Genomic DNA, 19,729 nt, shown 5'->3' on the forward strand with positions numbered 1-19,729 from the left:
CGGGTAATGCCAGCAAAATGAAGCCGCGCTTCAATTTCCTTCCTTCTTCTCACCTTGCCGTATCCCCACGATCTTCAACTACCCCCCCTCTTTTCCCTTCCTCTTTTTTTCCTTTTCCTAATTGCGGGTTCCTTTCTTCATTTGTTTAACGCTTCTGGAGTAACGTCTTCAAGTCTATTTTCCGTTTCCATACCCGATTCGATTGGGTGCCCGCGTTTTAAGATTCCCGGATTGCCTTCCCCGTTCGCACAGTTTTCATCGCGACCATGTCCAGTCGCCAACAGATTGACTCGGTCATCGATGATGACGATGAGTTTTGGTATGCTGTGACTATATTGGATGAGTTTTAACAACATGTGATTCTAACTGACCTCTCAAGTCCCCTTTGTATCGAAGAGTTCGATCTTTCCGACAAGAACTTTAAGCCATGTCCCTGCGGATATCAGGTACATCCAGCCCCGACAAACCGTTACCTCATCACGATCATCCTTTGCATTCATTTGTTCGTTTCTGACATTTGACCCAGATTTGCCAATTTTGCTACAACAATATCAAAACCCATAGCGAGGAGGGTCGATGCCCAAATTGCCGCCGTCCCTACGATGATAGTACCATTCAATACAAGATTCCCGACGCCGAAGAGTGAGTGCAAAGTTAACTAATGCAGTTTTTGAAACAAAATTTGCATCCGTCATACTGACCACTAGCAATTATTGTACTATTTAGGTTTAAAGCCGATCTCGCCTTGAAGCACCGCAAGGCCGCCGCCGCCAAGAAAAAGGAGGCCGAAAAACGCGAAATCGAGGCATCCAGTCGCAAGAATCTGGCAGGTGTTCGTGTTGTGCAGAAGAACCTGGTTTATGTCATCGGCCTTAACCCAACCATTCGCGATGAGAATCAACTCCTACAGACACTGCGGGGCAGAGAATACTTTGGTCAATATGGAGATATTGAGAAGATTGTGGTTAGCAAAGCCAAGCCTGGTGGCAATCCTCACCAGGGAATTGGTGTTTATGTGACTTTCTCTCGGAAGCTTGATGCTGCGACTTGCATCGGCGCGGTGGATGGTTCGTCTAACGGCGATCGTGTTCTCCGGGCTCAGTATGGAACGACCAAATATTGCTCGTCTTTCCTGCGCAATGAGCAATGCAACAACCGCAACTGCACCTTCTTACATGAGACTGGCGAAGACAGTGAAAGTTACAGTCGCTCTGATCTGTCATCTATGAACACCATATCTAGTCAACGTCAGCATCACCCGACTATTCCCCTCCCTCGCCCTGCGCAGCCTATTTCTCAAGCCATGCGCCGGCAACCAAGCAAGGACGATTCTATTAGTGGACGATCGGCTGTTCCAGACGGACCTGCACTTCCATCCTCTGCGAGCTGGGCCAATAAGGATGCTGCCATCAGAACCCGACGAGCTAGTCTAACTGGAAGTCAAGCATCTCAGAGCCCCCGCCCGGCCAGTGTAACGGTTGCAACATCAATCACCACCATTGAAGAACCGAAGCGTGTTGAGAAGCCATCACCTATCACCCAGGTTGTGCAGGAAGCCCCCTCACCAGTCGATACCCGATCTCCGACAAGTCCAATCGAACCAAGGCGTTCAAATCCTGCACCGGAATTACCTAGTCCCTTTGATACACTTGTTAAGGATTTGATGTCTCCAGAGTTTCGCTTCATATTCTCCCCGGCTGATCTTCCCCCGGAGGAAATCAAACACATTCAAAACTATCCCTCGTTTATCGATCCTTACGGTGGTGTCAAGCGCCGGGCCATGCGTGAGAAAGCAGAACAGGAGCGGTCAAAGCGCGACCAAGAACTTCTACAGACAGTTGTAGCAGAGGAGGATACTCGAGAGGCTGGAAGTTTACAGCTCGGTGGAGAGCCGGAGGATGCTAACCCTCCCCGTGGTCGTCAAACTCGCGAAAGCCACGGTGCCATTCAACCCCCTTCTCAGCAAGGTACTGCTGACAATTCGACCGTTGGCTCCCCCGTCTCGGCTACAAGTCACCAGTTTCAAGGGCTTAACCTGGCTGGTCGCAGCTTGACACCTCTTCAACAACAGCAATTGATGCTTCTGAAATCCGCGGGCAACCAGCAGGCTGGCTTGGCTGATCCTATGAGCACAGCTGCCCTTGATCAGGCTGCACAGCTTCGCCAAGGTCTTTTGCAGAGCCAGATGGCTCAGTACAATGCTCTTCAAGCTCAGAATCGGCAATCCTCCCGCTTTCCCTTCTCCGGCGATGTCAACACTAAGAATATCAGCAATGCCCGGATGTTGAGCCAAATGCAACAACCTGGTATCCCGAATCCGCTCTCTGCCCCGAGCCCCCAACACGCACTCGCGAGTGGCTTCTATGCCAGTGGTGTGCAGGGCCCCCCCTCCTGGATTAAAGACCGCCGGAACTCCCCCGATCAGTGGAGGAGGAATGTTCGCTCAGGGTCATGGTTTTACTTCAAACGTCAATGCCGGATTGGGAGGAAACTTAGGAAAGCAAGATGCGACCCCTGAATTGATGCGTGAATTACTGCGAGGCAGAAGTGGTACAAATGTTGGTGGTGTGCAGGGCCAGGAGGCCGCAAAGCGTGAGTTCATGTTCCCTTTCCTTCAACAGCACCAAACCCCACCTCCCCTGACTCCCGTCAATGGCCTTCTCAGCTCTTTCTATGGGCCCCAGGCAGGTGTAACACCTGACTCTGGTGGCTCACAGAAGCAGAAAAAGAAGGGGAAGAAGCAGAGACACGCTAACACTTCCTCCGGTGGAGGTGGTGTAGTAGATCTTGCGGACCCGAGCATTTTACAGGCGAGAATGCATCAGGTCGGTGCCAACGCCACTGCTGGTCAAGTGTTGTATGGGAGTCAGGGTCAAGGTGGGTACAATCCTCCAATGATGTATGGCAGTGGGTTGAGCCGCTATTGATTCCCTTTCCCAAATGTGATTTCTCTTTATCCCCTTTCACTTTCCTCTTACCCTACATCTTATGAATTCCGACTGCATCTTATGTGCGTGCACTTCTCTGCTCATGAATCTTTTCTTTTCTTCCTTCTTTTCCCTATGCACTTGTTGGGCCTCCAATCATCCCCTTGACAATATTTCCAATTCTGCGTTGCTATTCTCACCATGATACACCGGGATTGTATTATGTTTTACTTTATTCTTTCAGGGTTGTGAAGCAACACGGATCAACACAGTCGGCTGGTATGCCATCGGTGTGTTGTGATGGTCTCTTGTCTTAATGTTTTCCTCTGCGAATGCTTTTCCGGTTTACCTTCTTCTCCCGGTCCATGGTGTCTTTGATACTTTTTGTTTCTTTTCTTTCCGCATTTTGTGGACATATTGCATGTCTTTATGGGCTTTATTTTCTACTGGCGGCTGGTATTTCCCTTCATGTTCTTCGTCCTTTCCTCTTGTTGCATGAGGATCTTTGCATTCCAAACTATCTACAGCGTCTTGATGACCGTGGATGGTCTACGCATTGATTAATGTACGTTAAGACCTCCCTGCCCTGATATCACCAGCTGGAACAGGGTCTTATTCGAAACCAGTTGTCTCACTGTTACTGTCTACATAGACTCCCTATCCCTGATTGTATCTGGCCCGAACGGGTCAGTGCCCATCGTGTAATTATCTGTTGGCCCACCTGTATCCTGCATAGTCTGCCCATAAGCGTTTGCTTTTGCTTAGTCGTGCGTTGTTGTTCGGGACTCGCCGAGACTTTGGTGACTCGTTTACTTTTTGCAGCGTGTTTCTGTCTCCACCAGGCTTCGATCTTCTACCATCACCTCTTCTCCCATGCGTTGTCTCTTCGTTCTATCCTCAACTCCCATTTCCGCAATGTCCTCTCATTATGAATCTAGCACTAACTGGTTTCGAGTAGTGGATGATGATTTCCCTCCCTTGGGCGCCCAGCCTAAGGAGAGCCAGCCTGTTGATACTTTCGGTTTTTTGAAGTCACAGATCTCCAACGATTCTAGTGGGCGTGCAGGAACCCCCAGTCTCCCTCCTGGTCTTCCTTTGCCTCACGCTCATCCGGTCTTTCAAGACCAAAGAGAGTCTTCGAAGCCACCTTCTCCTGCACCCATAGTCCCTCCAGGCTTCGGTGGCACACCATCTCATTCGCGCCCAATCAGTCCCGAAGTGGGCACACGTGCAGAGGCTTCATCAGCTCGGACTAAGGACTCCTCGCAGGTATCACTTGGATCTCCTGTGGCTAAGTCAGTTCGTAAGCCTCGTGTTACCGCCAAAACAGACATCCTCGGTAACCTTCATGGTCTACAAAAGACAGACCACCAGTCAGGTGGAATTGATAGTCCTGCTGCGTTGCCTACCCCATCTTCTATGCACGAATCCTCTCCCCGCAAATCTGAGCGTGTACTGTCTGCTACCTCTGTAGCTGCTCCTGGTTCATTTTCAGCAGTTGCATCACGTCCGAATACTCCCCTCACCACCACTTCCCGCGCTTCAGATTCCTCAGCACCTCGCCAGGCGCGCATTCTCCGTCTTGTGGAAACACCAAAGCCGGAAGTTTCGCGCATTCCAACTGCTCCTTCTGTAGCGGCCTCTGTTACAGGAATGGGCAAGCCAGACTCTCGACGACAGAGTCTGTCGTCTACCAGCAGACCGGATACACCTGGTTATCTTGGATCTGAGGCCGATCTCTATCCATCAACCTCAGTCTCTCGCTCCAATTCGCCTCCAGCCTCCTCTAGTCGCATTGGTTCTGCCCCTGTTCGCGCAATGACAAAGAGTCAAGCAAAGAAAGAACGCCGCCAGAAGGCAAGAGAGGCCGAAGCCAAAAAGGTAGAGTCCGCCACTGCCAATGAAGCTCCAGTTCAAGCCCCCATAATGGGTCGTAAGCGCAAGACCAAGAAGGCTCCTGCCAGCACCACAGAGTCGGGTCATACAGCTGCAGTGCTTGCTACAGGCGAGGCGAGCGCCCCTAAGAGTGACAATGAATTCACTGAGAATATTGACCCTCCGACCACTTTAGACAAGGGGAAGGGAAGAGCTGTGGATCAAACTGAGCCAGAGACCGAGCCTGCTGCTCTGGATCAGGAACCTGACGATGACTTGGATGATGACGAGCCACTGTGCAACACCATCCGACGCGCGATGGAAGATGCGGAGCGGACGGGTCGCAGTTTCAAAGACATTGTCATGGAAAGAACTCCGTCCATTCCTGTTGTACTTGCTGAAATGCACGAATGTGGTCACATCGACCTTCATGCTTGGGCAATTGCCAACCCTGCCCGTCTCAGCGATCGCGCTGATATGAAATCTACTGCCGAGGATTATGAACTGATGAAGAAGCCCAATGTGGTTACTGCAGAGCAACGCAAGGCTCTTATGAGTGGTGAACCAATCCAGGTTGGTCATGATTCTACGAAACACCGTTGTATGATCACCCCTCGTGGTACTGTCCTTCGATGCTTGGATGAGGCAAACGAGCAGCTGTACCTTGAACGGGAGGTGAAACGTAACGGAAAACATATTCCATACATTGACCAAGAGGACAAGGTCAATGTGAATGGTGGAGTGTCGGCTCTTCTCGCCACACCGGAAAAATTCAATCTTGTCTTCGCTGACGCGGATAGCGACACGTTCCAGCGAACGTTGTACCGACTTACCCATTTTGACACCACACTGCCCGAGATGCCTCCGCTCCCTCCTTGTGACATGTCTGAAGAGGAAATTGCACAAAAAACGGCTTGGTTTGACGAGCAGACTGCGTGTCTTTTCGAGCCTGACCCAATTCTAGATGTCCTTCCATCACTTCAAGACTTGGAGGGTATGTCCTTCGAGGAGCTGAAGGCCATAAGTGCCTGGGCGTCGAAGGAGTTGGAAAGATGCCGCAAGGAATGCGACCTCACTGAAAAGAAACTGCTACCGAACTTCCGTCGCACCAAGAAGTACCAGGATCAGGGAATCTTCAAGATTAATGATATGTTGCTCTATGGAGCTGAAATACGCCGAAAGCACGCACTTGCAGCCGAAAAAGCCGAAGCTTAGTCCGACATAAATTTTCAATTCCGAGATCCTTCACAGGATCTTGATCATGAGACGATATCAAGGTTATGTTTCCGTTCAGGTTATGAAAGAAATACGCACTACACGATGTACCAAAACCGCAAGTCAACCCAATGTTATGTTTCCGTCAAGTTTCTGTGAAAAGCCGGGGGATGAGAATCAGATCAACTTTGGATGTCTGACTCATTAATTACCGTCCTGATTGCCCAGATGGATTGAATGAGTTGTCAATGTCATGTATGTAGCATTCAAGTTACGTTAGCATCAATTAATGTATTATTAAACCCCCCAAAAGAGTGCCTTGTAGATAATGGTAGCCCTGTAGATTTTAAGGTTGCCAAGTAGTTCAATCCTTCAAGTTCTGTTTCAAGGGCTTAGAACTATCTACCTGAGAAGATCACATGGTTGAAGAAGACTTGAGTTGTTGGGGATAGAAATTGATTTGATATTGTTGTATATTAAGAAAGCGAAATGTTCTGACAAAATGGAATCTATGGGGACTTGAGCGATGTATGATGTGGGGTATCTTTGTCTATTGGTGTTATACAAATCGTCATCTTAGAGAGACGGCGGGCAATGAGAAAAACTGACGTAAGGACGGATGACCTGGGGCGTTGAATGTGGGAAAGAGAAAAAATAAGAAAGGAGACTAGTGCCAGGTCTCGAATAACCCAGAGCGATTAACCCAAGGACTCTCCGAGATGAATCTCAGAGATCGAGCGCATCTCAGTTCGGCCCCCAGTTTCATGAATGACTCTGGTTTCCTTGGCGGCTTCTTTGACGGGCTTCTCGACCTCTTTCACGGTCTTGGGTGGCTCATGTACCTTTTGCGTGGAAGCGTACTTGAGGAAGACGATCATCATGACTGAGAAAATATGTTAGCATTCAGGCGTTGAATTATAAACATACGAATAATGATGGAGATATCCGTAACAGTGGAAACCTACAGGCACATATAGCAACTGCTAGAGCGGCACGTCTTGTCAGAATCCAACGCAAGCCTTCGATCTCGCTCTTGCCATCACTGTTGAGTGAAACAGTAATTTTGTAGTTCAACTCCTGCACGGATGTGTCTATGCTGCGCTGATGCTCACGGGTGGTCATCTTGTGGTCGTTGAACATGCCCTTGATCTCATCCTTCATGCCGGCAAGCTCCTGGTTCAGGCGTTGAGACAGGATATCTGTCTCATGTTCCAGTTGGCCTCGAGAAGCACGCTGTCGCTGAACCTCGGAGTTTCTTGCCATCTGGAGAGACTGCTGGAGCTCAGAGCAAGCCGCCTTAAACAGGTAGGATTCGTTCTCTTCGTCCGATTTTGACGTCAAGCCTTGTTTGGCGAAGTCCAGGTTATTTTGTAGGATGCTCCGCACAGCCTTCATGATTGTCGTGGATTGCTTCTTGGTAAACCCGCTACCGGAGAGGTCTTGTACAAGGGAGTATGTATCGAAATGGTGTACATAAGGCGCCGGCGACATATGTGGCGGCCTTTCAGAATCCGGAGGCTCCGTTGGTGTTAGGTAGGTCGACGGGGAAGGCATATGATAGACTTCATCGAAAGCACTGCGGTTCGCATATGGAGCCATTTGGGACATCTCCTCTCCTACGTCACCGGAAGGCGACGAGGAATTGGCCTCAGCTTTATCCTCTTGTGATTTGTGTTGTTCTTGTTCATGATCGAGGGTTTGTTCAAGCTCTATCAAGATGTTGCCTTTGATCAACTCAGCTTCCACCTGGTCAGATAACGATGAAACAGCTGCTTCGGCTGGCTCAATCTCCGGTTCGGCTGGCGGTGACTCAGGCTGCGGTTGCGATTGTGGTGGTGCAGCCGATTGCTCTGGTTGGGGAGAAGCCTCGTCTTTACTTTCAATCTCCTTGGAAACTTCGTCTGCATTCTCAGCTACATCTGAGGGAGGGCCGTCTTTTGGAGGATATGGTGGAGGAATGTTTGGTGCAACGGCTGGGCCATAGCGTCGTTGGTAGGCTTGTTGCCCCAGACGGCGACTTGTATGGAACCGGGAACGGGTAGGTGTGAATCGGGGGGAGTGGTATATCTTCGGTTGACATGCCCGGACCGCGCGCATAAGATTAGGGTAAAGAAAAGGGAGCCGGGGCGTGGCCATGGTTGAAGATGAGGTTGAAAGGAGTAAGAAACATTTCCCGTCGGCGAAGTGTGAGTGACGTTGATCTCCCCCGCGGAAACGGAAGCCATTACATAAGCGGGTTAGGGTCATACTTCAGGTCCGCTGTGATTGGCTCAAGTACCTTAGTGCCAATGTTTATTTGCTGTTCGATTTGAGTGCAAACACCCATGGATATCATAACCTTCGAAGGTGTAAGCTAGTATGATGATCTAACACGCTCTCATGAAACGAAAGAAAAGTGGCGAACCACCTATTTACATGGAAGAAAGCTCTATCGATCTGCAAGCAAACCAAAGAGCAGCTCCGTTCGGTTCCAATACTCCACAGCTCCCTTCTGGATACCCTTTTCGGTCGCAGCATCTGATTCCATGCTATTCTGGATCCGTTCAATAACTCCAGCCAGCTGAGTCGTTGGGTTGCCAAGCATGTTTGCTAGATAGGTCGAATCGAAGAGAAGTTGAACCTGCCAATCTCGGAGCACATCGACCTGAGAAATATCTTCCTTCGCCTGGGTGGTGTCTGGGCTGGGAGATGTCGGATTTTCTTGGTCGTTGCTATTCTCCTTAACATCTCCTTTGCTTTGGTCATCGGCAGCTGGAGAATCCTCGATCTTTCTCTCTGCGCTGCCCCAGGCTGTCATATCATCTAGTGTAGACCCGATGGCATTTTCGAAATTCTGGTGCAGCTCAGTCTTCAGGACACTCACTGTGGATGGATCCCATAAATCAGTTCCAGCCTCATCCATAACGGCAGTCAGTTGTCGTAAGAACTTGAAAGTGCTCGCTGATGGCTGCGTCGGCACGGGAGGTTCACCCTCCCAAAGTGTGCGACCAGGCACATTTCTTAATTGATTGGAATTGGATTCAGGTTTGAATGTCAACACAAGAGACAATTTCCCAACCTGCGCAACTACATCAGATGCAAGCAGTGCCTGTAACTGTGGAACCAGAGGGCGCGAGAACAAAAACTCCTTCTCAACAAACCCTGCAGGAATATCTCGGCGCACAAGGCGGATGAGCCGCAGTAAGAACGTGGCTTTTGCACTTTGGTGGGTATCTCCAAAGACCTTGAAAGTATCGTTGAATCTACTCTCCAGCTCTTTGAGTGATTCTCTTACAGCCGAATGAAGAGCATCAGACAAGAGTTTCGGATCATTATCGTTTAGACAAGGCGTAATGTCAATGTCTTCGTCTTCCACCTCGCCGCCGACAAGAATATCAGTCCATTTGAGGCGACGTAGGGCTTCGATAGATTCTTGTCTTTCTCCAATAGATGAAAGCCAAGAATGATACTTCTTGAGAACTGCAGTCACGTCATGATTGCGGCCGAGTAGTCGGTCTGTCACGGTTTGCTTGAATGAGTTTGCGCCGTCCGAGAGGTCTGCTGTGATAAGATCTGAATCCCATAACGAGCCCGTCAAAAAATGTTCTGCTGAGTCCCATTTGGATACTGTAGATGAGATCTGGAATCCGATTTCGTTGATCTTTTTGACTTGCGAGACCAATACGCGCTTGGTGTGATCATTGAAAATGTCACGGAGTCGCTTAAGTACATCGGCAGAGCGATGTGTGATTGTTGATCCCCAAGAGGAGAGCCACAATTCAACGGTTTCGGCACGCAAGAAAAGTAACTCAGTAAAGTCGTTACTATGAGCAAGGCTTCGGTCCAAGCACTCGGCGAGCTTCTCGAAAGCCTGAGAAGACCACTCTCTAATGGATTCAATTCCTTCTGTACGATTCAACTCGCTCAGTTTAATCCAGGGAGTGAAGTTATTCACCTCTGAAGATGCCCAGCGGCCGAGTATTTCGATATCTAACGAGTCCAGATTGCGGATATCTGAATCAGATAGAATCGGCCTAGATTTGAGCTTCGAAAGCACGTCGGAGAACTGTCGAGATCGCAGAGTCTTGGAAGTTTGGAGTGTGAGGATGAAAAGTCGAAGGGCCTTGGGTATATTTTCCCGTGAAAGGTCAAGATTGGCTGTAATGACATCCAACCGCACTTGGTGGAATTTGTGGATAGCATCATCGGAAGAGGATTTTGTAGCTAGACAGTATGCGGCCAATGATTCAATGATACTGTCTTCTGTTGCTGTTGAAGAAGCTAGGCGTTTATTAATTCGCTTTAGAAGGGTTTGGTGCAGAGACGCTAGCTGGCTGCGGAGGTCGTTGAGAAACGGTGGACTTGATTCATGCTTCAACAAAGTGATGTCCAGCTGGCGGGACACAATAAGAATCTTGGCGACAAATAATAGCGAGGCTCGTTTGCGTAGAAGTCGGGAAATGGAAGCTGTACAGCGGTGAAGTAGGGCAAGTTGCGCTCCGAAGGCATGCTTGTCCGCATCTAGGAAAGGTATCAGCGATGAAATTCCATGCCAGGAACAATTATTTCGGTATAATCTATACCCATATCCGCCTTATCACTCTTCATCTGCCGCGCATGAAGATGTTTCTTCTCGACCAATTGTGGATTACACCGCCGTCCAACATCGGTCAAAAGGGTTTCCACTTGTTGGATCTCTGTGTTCATCGCCACGATCGTTTCGGCTGTTCCAACCAGTTCTCGATATCGCGTACTATAATCAAATCACTGTGAATAAACCTTGTAACCTTGGATACAATATTCCAGCGAGCAAGTTAGCTTACCCCACGAGAGCTCGGAGCTTCTCCTTATTGCTTGTAATGTCCCGGCGCAATTCCATCTCCACACGGCGAACCGTGGGAATTGGATATTGAAACGCATCCGCCCATGACTTGAGACTCTGGGGATCAGGAGCCTCTGGGGCCATAATGGACAGTGTTGAGTAGTGATTCCAAGAGTGAAATGACCATCTGGTCAATCGTGTTCAATAAGTCCCCATATTCCGCCTTTCTGACCGCTTCTGCATTGGGACACCGCCTAGGATACATGGAATATTGCATGTGAATGTTTGCAAGTTAAAGTTATAGAATTTCCTGTTCTTAATGTTAATTACATTTTTGCTGTGCTACCTTTCAAGAGGTTATTATGTTAATGACAGCCTGGTTGAAGAATTCTGAAGCTTCAGCAGCTATGCACACATGAATCCTAATGTGAGATTAACATCAATGCATATTGAAAGTTCTGCCTCAGGGATAAATGGCTTATGTCATCTATCTTATCGGCGCGGGCGTGACTCAAAAAAGAAAAGCCCCGCCATGATTCAGTATCCATGTCCTCGCAATATCTTGGATAATATAAATTCGAAATGCCCTTGATGGACTCAGATACACAGCCTGTGGATGTGCCAGTAGGGGACTCCTCTACCGATATTCCCGACCGTCTTCCCTTCCCGCCAATTACATATTCCCACATCCTCCACTGCTCATACCATGATTGGCACCCAAGGTATGCGTAATTTTCAAAATATGAGTTTCAGAGGAGACCATTTGTCTAACAATTTGAACAGATATCGTACCATCACACCCAAATCCCGCGTGATTCCCCTCCCACCTCAATTCGTTAGCTACCTCCGCGCCGACGGCATTGTTCTCCCACCCGAACCTACACACCCACGAGAAGATGATGGCCTTGATACTTTCTCGGATGCAGGCTCAGAGGGCGATGATCCCTCAACGGAATGGGCTGACTTGCACGCACAAGTCAAAGAAACAATCTCAGAATTTGGGAAAGTTACACCAAAATTGAACTGGAGCGCTCCAAAAGATGCGACTTTCATGGCGGCAACCAATGACACAAAATGCGCTACACCTAATGACATTTATCTGCTTCTGAAAAGTAGTGACTTCATTACTCATGATCTCGAGCATCCTTTTGATGACTGTGAATCTGATACCACACCATCCAATGAAGATGAACAAGGCGACTCTGCTACGTCGTCCATCCCGGAGGTCCCGTATCATCTTATCCTGCGCAAATATGTGAACTTCAACCCATCCCTCGAGTTCCGATGCTTTGTGCGCAATCGCAAACTTTTATGCATTTGCCAACGTGACCTCAACCACTTCGAGTTTTTGTTTGATATGCGCGATATGTTCCGCTCCCGTATTCAAGCATTCTTCGACGAGAGACTACGTGACAGCTTCCCAGATCCAAATTTCGTCTTTGATGTCTACGTTCCTGCGCCACATCAACGGGTTTGGCTCATTGATATTAATCCATGGGCACAGCGCACAGATTCGCTACTGTTCAGTTGGTTGGAGATTCTGCGCATGAAGGATCCGATTGGCTTTGAAGATGAAGGAGATGTCAATACGGGTGTTGAAGAGGGATTCTTGCGGATCTCGCTTCGGGATGGAAGTATTATGAGCTCCGATGAAGTAAATGGAGTTCTTAATGAGATCGAGGAAGAAGAAGACAAACAGGAGGACAAACAGGAGGAAACCGTAGAGGAAGATGACGACCTTGCTCCCTTCTTACCGGAGGTTCGTCTTATCAAAAAGGACGATCCCGAGGCGTACCAGTTCTCTACACCACAGTACTCCGCCCATAAAGTTCCAAGGGATGTGGTCGACGCTTCTTTAGCTGGTACTGGTGGGATGAGCGAGTTCATGGGTAAATGGCAAGAGATTCTGGCACGACAAATGTATAACCAGCAAGGAGAAAGCAGTGATTCTGAGTAGGATCATTTAGCATCCATGGTTGAACTTCCATTGTACTAGCATGATGAAATAATAAAAGCTTTGTCTGACTTACGTTGTGTCCTTGCCAGTGATTACCCAAAGAGTCTGCTATATCTCTATCTTTAAATGATATATTCGGAAAATAGCCGTCACAAGCACTTGAGATCTACTATGAGGATCTCAAAGTCGAAATCAACCTTGGAAGCTCCCAGTTGACATGAAAGCATTATTTAAGACATTCAGATGTCGTCACTCATATCTCCATGAGATATTGTTTCACTCTACCGAATATGTGTTCCGTCACAACAGTCTATCGTAGCCAAAAATCTTATTGATACTTATAAATTCACTGATCTGGAGTATGCTAGACTCTTTCTGGAATACTTTCACGTGCCCCTCTTTAAAGGATTGAGTCTTTTACTTGTAATCAATGGTGAAAACAATGACCTAGAGAAATTACTTAATTTCCTTAATAATAACACTCAACACCTCGGGAGCAATGCAGTACTTTTTTTGCCATATTAAGAATGGCAAATAAGAGACACATTGGTGCACCTGGGCAGTATAAAGCCGAATTTAGGAGTCTGGATCTTGATGTATTCAAATTTACCCTGACACTTGCTGCATAACACAATTTCGGCCAAACCCCAACTCATCATTGATGAACAATTCAGTTGTTTCATAATAGCCGAGTAGCTTCTTCATATCTGTGAAGAGTACTGTGTTAATAAAGGGACATTCGAGTAAGATTATAGTAATATGGCCTACTTAGCTTGATGGCGTATGGCAATTCGGACATTTGGGCTGTGAGGGAGGGTATGTTATTGTGCAAAACACGCAGAGCATATTGCCGGATGAGATTGATCTTAATTGAGAGCACTTGAGAAGTGCTGAAGTCTCTCAGTATTGAATAACCGACTGGCATATAACACATTGCACAGGTGTCACTCACAAGGTTTTGTTGTTTCGGGATTCCGGCCAGGCAGGCGAAAAGAATAGTCGTGAATGATGGCACCTTTATGCCAAATTTGTGAGTCCCTAGTCCCTCTTTATATCTAGGACATACATACTAGCCAACTATTGTGACTGAGCACATACGCACCAAAGTACGCCGTACGTCAGTGATCAGAGCGGGGAACCCTGTCACTTGGGTTATCTACGGTGGCCTGAGTGGTTTTGATACAGCGAGAGCATATTATATGATCTCCTGCTTGATAATCGTGTCTCTATTGGTCCAAGAGCATCAGGCTTTGGACAATCTGAGCGGGGATCTTTCTACATAGGTATGCAACTGTATGCATTAATGCGTGGCTTGGTGGTGTATAGTTTTCGCGGTATATTTCATACTATTGACTCATGTATGTACTTTAAAATGTTCAAGTTACTCCTATGATTCTCAGAGTCTCCTCAGCGGAGATAGAAGGTTGAGTACTTTTTAGGGAACAGTGAGATTGAATATGAAACTCACCTGGGAGTGTCCTTGTTATATCAATAGAGACCTTGCTTCATGCAGAACGTAAGATAATGCTAGATTATGTTCATTTTCTGTTATAGAGACAAGCTATACCAGTACATGAAGACCCCCTGGTGAATCTACTAGAATTCAAACATGTTTTGCCCAAATAAGTATCTTTGTATACAAGACCAGTGGCAAATAGCGGTCTGATATCAATTTCATATGCATTGCATGTATGTAAATGTAGGAAGCGGGGTAGCACGAAAACCTCTTAGCACTTGCTGCAAGGTGTCAGATCTGCACCCTGAAGGATCCGAGGTCCTCGTGGCTGATTTCCCTGATCAACTCCGAGTCATTTCTCCACCTGCGCGGCTGAGTCAACCTTGGAAGAATAGGTCAAATTCTAGTATTGATTTATACTACGAGTCGATCAGGCGGCCAGATGTCACCGGCCACCGGGTCACTAAGAGTATTGTTGGACGGACCAAATGGGGAAGCCGATGTTGAGTCAGTATCCAACCACACCCACGATCTAAGAGAAATTTATCATGTTCAGTACTCATTTTTGCTTCTAGGATCCTTCTCATCCCCGGTGTTGCGACTCCAAAGCCGGATGATTGGCTCTTCTCTTCTTCGAAGTGGCTAACAAGAGTGCTCCCCGAGGACCTAAAACGCGGACGTGTCCTAGCCTTTGATTACTCTATATCTTTGAGAGAGGGAGAATTCTCAATCCAAGACTTCCTAATATACGCCGATGCACTGGTAAAAGGGTTGTTTAAGTTACAGTCTGGTCTTGAGGGTAATACTCGGCCCCTGTTCGGGATCTGCCATAGCCTTGGTGGTTTGATCTTCAAGCAGGCGCTCTGTATTGCTCATGAGCAACCATATCGCCATGGAACAATCCTCAGCTCCGTCGCAGGTGTCGCATTTCCCGGCACTCTACATCGAGGTAGTACAAGCGCCGATCCATTCACAAGGTGGCTGACTATTCTTTCAAGCACTGCCAGCATCAAGAAGCCCATCCACGTACCTGAGAATCGGGTTCCCTCGGAAACGGTTATGTTATGCCAGCTGGCAGATCAGTTTGAAAACATTTGTATTCAATTACCTGTGCTTAGTGTGACTGAAGGTAAAAAGACGAAAATTCACACAGGGATCTTGAGAACCAAGCGTTTACTGGTAGGCAGTACTCCACCATGGGCAAAGTTGTATTTTCTGACATTTATTTCGAGTTAACTGATTCGTCACTCTGCACCACAAATTCTCCCTTTGAATCAATTCGGAATTTTCCCCTTGAGCATGCGTCGCTCTTTCGAGTAGATCTTGCAGACGAACCGAGCCGGAATACGTTTGAAGGTTTTGTACGAGAGGCCTTGAATAAAGCCGAAGATCTTGTTTTGACAAGATTGGCAGCATGTAGGACCCTCAAACATGTCAGATAATACACCAGTATTTGAAGAATTGACACATTTAATAAATAGTGGATTTCAAGCGCGCGACCACTAGCACCTATTCACCAGTCCAGAGTGCTTCGAATTATCAGGTGCGGGAAGTCACATCAAATGAACTTGGAACAATTTTTCTCATTCTCCTGCAACAGAATAGCGAGAATCTCAGAATGAACCAGACTCTACAGGCAAGGCAGCGGCGGGCTCAAGCGATCAAGGATTCGAATTCATTGACGTCTCAAAGAAAATGACGGTCAACCTGCCTTGCGTGATAATGGAGACCAACGACCCCAGTCGGATATTTTTTGGGCAGCAGCATATTTTGGACATCATGCGAAGCTTTGATCAACAAGAGCACAAGCCAAGCCTCATCGCTCGAATTACGACAATTCGCTCTCTGTGGACTTGGCGGGATGGGTAAAACCGAACTTGCTGCCGAATTTGCTTTGAGAAACAAAGAAAACTTTGACGCCATCTTCTGGGTTCATGCTGACGAGCCCGCCAAATTGGACCAATGTTTCGTAGATATCTCGATCGAACTCGGCCTTGAGACTGCAGAGGAAGCTACAAATCAAATTATCTCGCGATCCTTAGTCAAAGGCTGGCTCGCAAATCCCATCAAAAGCAGTACAACAATCGCCGAAGACATCAGCTCTACCGCTTCAAGTGGTAACGATGCATTGTGGCTCCTCATTTTTGAAAATGCCGATGACCCCAAGTTGCTTGGTGATTACTGGCCTGAAGGTCGAGGCAGTGTTCAAATCACCAGTCGCGACCCATTAGCAAAAAGACTTTTCCCCTCAAATTCCTCTGGCCTAGACCTAGAGTCCTTGAATCCCGTCGATGGAAGCGCTCTTTTACTGAAGCTAACTGAGTCTAATGGGAGCTCAGAGGAGAATGCGGACCAGATGGCACAGCAAATCTCTACGAGTCTTGCCGGTCTACCCCTTGCAATATCCCAGATGGCTGGAATTATTCGGCGACAGGAGTTGAGCCTCAGTGAGTTCCAGTCCATTTACGAAGAAGACAAACATCGCGTAGCTCTATATCGCACAAAATATAACACCAGCACAAAGGCTTACAAGTGTAGCATCGCGACTGTTTGGGGATTTGAGAAGCTGTCAACAGAGGCGAAAACTCTCTTGAAAATTATGCTTTTGCTAGATCCAGATGTCATACAAGAGAGCATCCTCTTTAATGCTGCAGCCCTCATGTTTCCCTGTTTCCCCCGGAGACATTCACGAGGCCCAAGTTTAATGAAACGCGTACTGAACTATCGCAATCATCACTGATACGGAGAGAGAAGAAAAGAGTGAGATCTCGGATTTACATATTTCAATTCATCATTAAGTGCAAGATGCAGTCAGATCTAGCATGAGAAATGAAGATATAACCTCGATTTTCGAGACCATGGTGAAACTGCTGTGGCAGGCTTGGCCGTCCGGAATGCCAGCACCGACAAAGCCATCCTTGCTTTTAGAACACAAAGTCGCCAATATGCGGTGGTCAATGTCCCGGTACCCACTGTGTGTGGCATTATATCCTCACATTCTACGATTGAAACAGATGTGGTCGCAAGTGGCCGACTGCAGCGACAGCACCAAAGTTCGCTTCGCAGCACTGCTGACTGACGCTGCCTGGTATGTCCCAAACATCTTTCAATTCGCCCCTTTGTTTAACAAAGAAATGAGTCTTTATCCTAACAATGAGATCAGGTATCAGCATGAGAAAGGGAGATTCCGAGGCTTCGATGGGTTCTTTGATTTGTCACAAACGATATGTGAATCTTTACCAGGTGATGACAGCGATAGTGTCCTTAGCAGTATCCACTGTTGCCTCAGTTGGATATACACCGACACCAATGAGCATCAACTAGCGCGTCATCATAATTAAGCTTTCTTGAACATGCAAAAATCGATCTGCGAAAGTGTCGATCCTGGCTTTGTGGATATGCGACTGGGAAATGCTTACACTGAGATGGCACTAAGTCTCACACAGGCCGGACAATTGTATGAGGCCATCAGATTTTTTAGACGTGAAATGGAAATCAGGAAGAGAATAGGAATTACGCATCTTCAATCAAGAGACGCTAACTATGCGATGACACTAATGCTGCGAGGAGACCTCAAAGTTGCAGAGAAGGTGCTCCTGGATTGCGTAAAGCTTTGGGAGTCTACTGGAAGTGTTGTCACACTCAGGTAGGAATCAGCATAGTCTCAAATTAAATGATTCACTGGCAAAATGATAGATGTCAGGATTCGAAAGCGCTAACATATCTGGTATAGGATCGCCCGACATTTCCAGGCTCTTGGAAACCTCCGCAACCTCCAAGGATGATTCGATGAATCCTACGAGTATCACAAGCAAGCGCTAAATTTCTTCATCCAAACGATGGGAATACGATCTTATCGGGCCGCGGATCTGCGCCACAAATGCGCTGTTCATCTTATTAGGCTTCAACGTTACGAAGATGCTATGTAAGCCCTACTCATATTCTCGTGTCCATCCCTCCAGACCAGCTGATGGAGATATACAGAGTCATGTTCAACGCTGCGTTGGAATGTTGGACCCTCAATTCAGACTTGTTCCAACCAGAACTCGCGAGAACAACGTGGGCCAAGGCAGAACTGCTGCAGGATCTGGGGCAAAAATCCAAGGCTAGACTAGCATTCAAAGTTACGGGAAATATACGAGCATACATTGTTCCAGATGATAACAAAGAACCTCAAGCCTTGAAAAATGAGGATTTTGATCGCCTGCTCGAGTACAGGTCAAGATAAGTAATCTGGACAAGTTAATATATGGGTACATTCAAGGAGAATGAAGTATTTTCCGACTTACTACTACCGAGAGATTAGATAGGACTTAAAGAGAAAGAAATTCAAGTCTTAAGTCGGATCGAGACATCCGCTCCTCTTCAGAGGTCTTTTGTTCTTCCAAATTCATCCTTTTCTCTTCTTCAAATGTTCGCTGTGACAGGATTGTCCTTCAAAAACTCCTTTGAGATACTCCGAATACCCGGCCTTCCAGAAAATGAAAAGTTTCAAATTTTCAATTTGGTCTGAGGGAAAAAGACAAAGAGAAGAATTGAAGAAAGAAACCGAGGAAAAGGTATGGAATCCCAAATCAAAGACACCACCTGACCAAATTTAGGCCAGCCAAAGTCCTGTGCCTTTCTCTTGAATTCATCAACTCTTAGCATACAGATCTCGGGATGAGAGCAGTGATATGAAATTCAATCGCGAATTGCATACTAGTTACCATATCATGGCAGGATGGGACTGAAATACTCGGCGGCAAATAATGAACATTATTCTTAGCCAATTTCACAGTCAAACCCCTGGTACTTCATGCCATCAATATAAAAAAAAGCCCAATAATGTTAAGCCTTGCAATACCTTCAATCCCACCCATGATTTCCTTAGGAAAATGCGATTACGGGAGTGGGCTTTATTCCATTTTTATCCCATTGAACTTATGTTAGGTAGCCCCTAAAAGTTCTTTGATCCAGGAAACACTTCACTACCAGCATTGTCCACAAATCGAGAGGGTTTTCAAGTTTTACTATGTATGAATAATGATTCGAATGATGAAACCGCCAATACCAACAAGAGCTACTATTCCCACCCATTCGCTTTGTGAGTGATTAAACCTGTATGAAATAACGTCCATTGAGTACCATAGGACTCTCTAGTCAGAATTAACACATATTTTTAGAAATTACATGCATGGATAATATCCTATAAATGAGTGCTATGAACTGGGAATTCAGTCTGAAACTGATTATCACGTTTTAACAACCTTTGGAAGTCTCGCATCTGACAGTGAACACTCATAGGGAAACTGGGATAACTTGGGCATATGAAAGTTTGCAGCCTTATTTTCCTCCTTTTAAGATACCTTCCCTGACATATTCGAGTCATGGTGCCACCAGTTCCAGGCCTCCCAGCTCCAGTTCCAGGCCCCGCGGCTCCGGCTCCAGACTATGGTATTCGTTATAAAAGGGGTGTCAAATATCAGAAATGGATTGATAACGATCCAACTGCGGGG

At 47.0% G+C, this 19,729-nt stretch overlaps 6 protein-coding genes across 6 annotated transcripts; 4 read left to right on the plus strand and 2 right to left on the minus strand.

Moving 5' to 3' along the window:
- Positions 1-266: 266 nt before the first annotated feature.
- Positions 267-6,017, plus strand: N7483_008892 (CCR4-NOT core ubiquitin-protein ligase subunit MOT2; the record flags this gene model as incomplete). Its single annotated transcript, XM_057092319.1, is given in 6 exon segments — positions 267-319; positions 380-446; positions 527-642; positions 727-2,437; positions 2,448-2,899; positions 3,866-6,017. The coding sequence occupies 6 exon segments, from the start codon at positions 267-269 to the stop codon at positions 6,015-6,017; spliced, it is 4,551 nt and encodes a 1,516-aa protein (XP_056943493.1).
- A 698-nt stretch (positions 6,018-6,715) lies between these two features.
- On the minus strand, positions 6,716-8,153 carry N7483_008893 (CCDC90 family protein; the record flags this gene model as incomplete). The annotated part of the gene is made up of 2 exons (XM_057092320.1): positions 6,716-6,900; positions 6,983-8,153. The coding sequence occupies 2 exons, from the start codon at positions 8,151-8,153 to the stop codon at positions 6,716-6,718; spliced, it is 1,356 nt and encodes a 451-aa protein (XP_056943494.1).
- A 292-nt stretch (positions 8,154-8,445) lies between these two features.
- On the minus strand, positions 8,446-10,962 carry N7483_008894 (COG1/VPS51 family protein; the record flags this gene model as incomplete). Its single annotated transcript, XM_057092321.1, has 3 exons — positions 8,446-10,517; positions 10,580-10,749; positions 10,820-10,962. The coding sequence occupies 3 exons, from the start codon at positions 10,960-10,962 to the stop codon at positions 8,446-8,448; spliced, it is 2,385 nt and encodes a 794-aa protein (XP_056943495.1).
- A 438-nt stretch (positions 10,963-11,400) lies between these two features.
- On the plus strand, positions 11,401-12,775 carry cdc123 (cell proliferation protein CDC123; the record flags this gene model as incomplete). Its single annotated transcript, XM_057092322.1, has 2 exons — positions 11,401-11,540; positions 11,602-12,775. The coding sequence occupies 2 exons, from the start codon at positions 11,401-11,403 to the stop codon at positions 12,773-12,775; spliced, it is 1,314 nt and encodes a 437-aa protein (XP_056943496.1).
- Positions 12,776-16,092: 3,317 nt separating this feature from the next.
- Positions 16,093-16,971, plus strand: N7483_008896 (uncharacterized protein; the record flags this gene model as incomplete). Its single annotated transcript, XM_057092323.1, has 1 exon — positions 16,093-16,971. The coding sequence occupies one exon, from the start codon at positions 16,093-16,095 to the stop codon at positions 16,969-16,971; it is 879 nt and encodes a 292-aa protein (XP_056943497.1).
- Positions 16,972-17,089: 118 nt separating this feature from the next.
- On the plus strand, positions 17,090-18,016 carry N7483_008897 (tetratricopeptide repeat protein; the record flags this gene model as incomplete). Its single annotated transcript, XM_057092324.1, has 4 exons — positions 17,090-17,319; positions 17,395-17,501; positions 17,574-17,877; positions 17,965-18,016. The coding sequence occupies 4 exons, from the start codon at positions 17,090-17,092 to the stop codon at positions 18,014-18,016; spliced, it is 693 nt and encodes a 230-aa protein (XP_056943498.1).
- Positions 18,017-19,729: the final 1,713 nt, after the last annotated feature.

Source organism: Penicillium malachiteum (assembly GCF_028827825.1).
Source record: "Penicillium malachiteum strain IBT 17515 chromosome Unknown utg000004l:1.0-4883003.0:1.0-4884900.0, whole genome shotgun sequence".
Taxonomy (NCBI): Eukaryota; Fungi; Ascomycota; class Eurotiomycetes; order Eurotiales; family Aspergillaceae; genus Penicillium; species Penicillium malachiteum.